At 36.0% G+C, this 4,411-nt stretch overlaps 1 protein-coding gene across 1 annotated transcript in view; it reads left to right on the top strand.

Annotated features, from left to right (window-relative positions):
* LOC107572303 (NACHT, LRR and PYD domains-containing protein 12) overlaps positions 1-2,624 on the top strand; it is a 17,585-nt gene extending 14,961 nt beyond the window's left edge. The window contains exons 8-10 of the mRNA XM_016258727.1: positions 589-762; positions 1,065-1,238; positions 2,380-2,624. Of these exons, the coding sequence (XP_016114213.1) occupies positions 589-762; positions 1,065-1,238; positions 2,380-2,572 (541 nt within the window). The 3' untranslated portion in view covers positions 2,573-2,624. The remainder of the gene's footprint in view (positions 1-588; positions 763-1,064; positions 1,239-2,379) is intronic.
* The last annotated feature ends 1,787 nt before the right edge of the window (positions 2,625-4,411 follow it).

The following is a 4,411-nucleotide window of genomic DNA, read 5'->3' as shown; positions in this document are numbered from 1 at the left end:
TTTTTGGTGTATTTTATAGTTCTATTGTTAGTCACAGCATGTTGGGAAAACGCCTTTTGTGGCCGATGCCAATCAAAGTAAACATTACATGACAAGTAAAGGTTAAACGATTGCAGAAATTTTTTTTATTTTAAGGTTTAAAGTGAAGTCTTGTTTAACATTATGTAGGCATATTCTTGGAAACGAGCTGGCAGCAGAAATCACAACAACAAAACAAAATGTTATCATTTCATAAGTAAACAATTTAATAATGAAATTGAAAACAAGCTAATTCATATGACAACTAAAAACGAATAAAATTAATCACGCGATTTCAATATTCATAAGGATTCGTTTTTAATGAACGTCAATACGTCAATTTTGTACGTTTAAATGCTGAAAATACGTAAGTATTTGTACGTTTAGATGCTGAAAATATGTCAGTATTGTACAATTTAGTGCCTGTAAAAACGTACGTTTATGTTACGTAAAATACATACGAATTATCATGAGATCACGTTGCATTGTTTTCAAACTCAGATGAAAATGTGAAATAATTTAAATATTTAATGGATGTGTAATTATTCAGTTATTTGTTACTCTGTTCAGATTGGCATGGTGTAATCTCACTGGTCAGAGCTGTGAATCTGTGGCATCAGCTCTACAATCATCAAACTCCCGTCTGATAGATCTGGACATGAGTAACAATGAGCTGCAGGATTCAGGAGTGAAGCTGATCTCTGATGCACTGAAGAGCCCAAACTGTCAGCTGGAGAAACTGAGGTTTGAGAATAATTTCCAGTATACTGATATATTAAAGAATCTGCTAAATATATAGTCAAAATGTGTAATGTGTGAGTTTTGTATTTGTTTGTATAAGAGTCACTCTCAGAGAAAAGAAGAATATTGTTGTACAGAAAACAATTATCAGAGTGTCAACAGCTCAGTTTAAGATGCTATTGATGCAGCATTTCATTTACAAGGAACCTAAAATCAAAACTTACACAAACACAGCCTTCAGGAGATACACATATATTTGCTCATGATGGATGTGTAATTATCCATTTTTTTATTACTCTGTTCAGATTGGAAAGCTGTGATCTCACTGGTCAGAGCTGTGAATCTGTGGCATCAGCTCTACAATTCTCAAACTCCCGTCTGATAGAGCTGGACATGAGTTACAATAAGCTGCAGGATTCAGGAGTGAAGCTGCTCTCTGATGCACTGAAGAACCCAAAATGTCAGCTGGAGAAACTGAGGTTTGAGAATTAGATGTTTTTATGTGAATTTGATCCACATGATATAGGGATGTAAAGATTCACTCATTGTCTCAAATGCATTGATTGCAAATCCTGATGATGCATATACATCAATCTTGAAACATGGATTTCTGAATTGTGAAACATTTCTGAAGTATCTTCAGCATTAACACTTCAGTTTCTTTATTGTGAATCTGCTGTTTGACGCTGCAGTCATCAAGTCTGACTAAATCAGTGAAACATTGTATTTTTTGTATTTGTAACATTGTATTTTATACACATTTTAGGAGGCATAGCTCAGAGCAGACAGAGCTCCTGGGCGACGACCTTAAAACATGCAAAGGGAATAAGCAGTTATATCATCCGCATCAGACTCTGGAATGTCACCAGCCCTAATTCAATATGCGACTCTTGAATTATATTATCATAGAGATAAAGAAATGTCCTCACCTTAAGTATTGATGATCACTAACAATGAGCAAAAAGAATGGGCAAATGGAGCGAGATACCAAGAGTCATTAGACAGCATCTTCTGAGCACCTCATATTTGATCTGTCCTCGGGACGGTCACTGATTATCACATGAGCTGATGACAGATCTCTCATAATAGCGCTAGTCTTGAGTGAAAGAATTTTACATCCTTATCAGTTATTTCCAGCAAAAATAATAATAATAATAGTGAAATTAGATTTTGGTCATATTGCTCACCCCAACTATGAATGCATTTAAAAGATACAGAATCAATTTGAATCACATTGAATGGAATTGTTCTGAATTTGATAAAATTGTTCCTGAATTGAATCAAAAACCTATGAATTGTGAATCAAATTAATTACACACAGCTGTCAGATTCAGCTGATTGTCTTCTGAGAAACATCTCTTAATATTTCTGCATCGGATACAAATGTGTTAAACCTCACATGACAAGACCAAAAAATAAACAGGAACAGAAAACATAAATTAATTAAATAAAGATTGAGGGAGCAAGCATATGTTTTACTCGTAATTTACAAGTTTAATTGATTTGAAACATTAACTGCAGTTAGCATCTAAATGTACCTCATTCAGGTCAAAAGATTTAACAGGTTTTGTCATGAGTTCTAATGTCACAGATGTTTTTATTGTTTCTGTGTGTTTGTAGATTACTGTATTGTGAGGTGACAGATGAAGGCTGTCGTTATCTGGCTTCAGCTCTGCGTTCAAACCCTTCACACCTGAGAGAGCTGGATCTGAGCTACAATAACTCAATTAGAGGATCAGGACTCAAGATGTTCTCTGATCTACTGAACGATCCAAAATGCGCACTGAACAAATTCGAGTGTATTCAGAGCTAAGATTCATCTCATCCTGTATGTGTTTGTATATGTATTTCAGTCTAACCATCTACAGATACACAGTGTCGTGAAATGTCATTTAGAAGAGTGTTTCTCAACTGGTGGGTCGCGAGACCATTCTGAGTGGGTCGTGGAGTGTTTCTGATGCGAGACTTTTATTTTAAAAGACGTGCATGAAGCTGTTGACACTTCTATATTCTATCGTTATTTTCATATTTTGTTATGAAATAAAAACTCTCTCACCTCAGAAAAGCGAACTATACTGTCCTACCAGATGTTATACCGTGCTCGTAGCACACGCAAACGTGGCGGCCCGCTGTATATCATTTCACTAAAGCGCAGAAACTACGAGCATGCAACGCGTGAAATAAAAGTACAGTACTGATAAATCACATAACTGCTACTACGTGTGTTAGCTGGGAAGGATTTGCACGAAGGTATGATATTCATTCTATTCAGGAGCAGTTTCCACGTTTCATTAACAGTTCATGTTAGTATTGTATATTCACCATGGTAACTGTTGTTCACATAACCCAAAAATACCATGTTATTTTCACTTTGTGTCATTTTGTATATGTTTAAATGGCTGTAGTGGCTCATACCAACTTAATTGTATTAACAAAAACTAGTTTGGGACTGCGATTTAATAGCCTTACCATATAGGCTGTTTATTATACTAGTTATATTCTTAACAGTCCTAACTTATTTTTTGTGAAATAAATTTGCTTTGTTTTCAAATATTATATATATATAGTATAAGTGGGTCACGGCTTGATGACCATGGGGAAACGTGGGTCCCAAGGCCAAACCAGTTGAGAACCACTGATTTAGAAGAGTCTGTGATAGGGCTGTAGGATATGGAGGAAAAGAGTAATTTATCTAGTTACTGTACATATCAAAGACAGTTAATCCAAAAATCTAAATTCTGTCATTTGCTCACCCTCGTGCCATTTCACTCCTGAATGACTTTCTTTCTTCTGCAGGATACAAGTGAACAAAAGAAAATAAAAATGCAGGGGTCTTACCCAACTCCGTAAGTGCATGAAAAACAGGAGAAAAAGACAATAAGTGGCACCCAACCCCTACTGCTTCAGCTGTGAAGGGAAATTTTAATATTTACAGTCTTTACAGTAAAAGGGGTGCAACACACTGCCCCAATAATGAAAATAAAAATAAAATACACTGGGGGAAAACATAATGGGGACAAGCTACAAAAGGAAAAGGGAAAAAATGACAGCTTTGCACCTATGAAGGGAAAACACACGAAAGAGGAAAAAGCACACAATTTACTCATCACAATTAACTATAGCACTTCAATCAATCTCTCTCGATAACACAATACGCCAACAGAATCTCCCCCCACTCCCCGTCAGCATCCACAGCGGATTTCAGAGGACGCTCCGCTCTTTTCTGCCGATCCCAGGCATGTCAGGTGCATTCAATGAAAGTGGATCAGATTCCTGCATTCACAGAACAGTTTGAGTTTATAGGTTCACTTCTGAGTGTTCAGGAAAGGGTTTGAACCTGTTTTCATTGCTGGTTGTGGTTTAGTCGTAGTTATTTATTCTTAAAGTGCTTTTAAACATCTCTGCGGAAAAAGAAGGGGAAATAATCTGCAAAAAAGTTTTAGTTTTTACTGCTGCTTCACAAATTTGATCATTTTTAGGTTAGTTTCATGAGAGCACTTTACAGGCGCCTGCTGTGACTACTATTAAATCATCCATTAACCAGAATATCATCTGCGTTTGTGTTTAACCGTAAAGTCTAAAGCACACTCATTGAAGCACTATGATTCTAATTTATATACGCCTTTCTCTAATAGTGATTAAAATGGAAAAA

The sequence above is a fragment of the Sinocyclocheilus grahami genome, unplaced genomic scaffold, assembly GCF_001515645.1.
Source record: "Sinocyclocheilus grahami isolate Dianchi unplaced genomic scaffold, SAMN03320097.WGS_v1.1 scaffold1732.1, whole genome shotgun sequence".
Classification (NCBI taxonomy): domain Eukaryota; kingdom Metazoa; phylum Chordata; class Actinopteri; order Cypriniformes; family Cyprinidae; genus Sinocyclocheilus; species Sinocyclocheilus grahami.
This window is presented reverse-complemented; position numbering and strand designations above follow the sequence as displayed.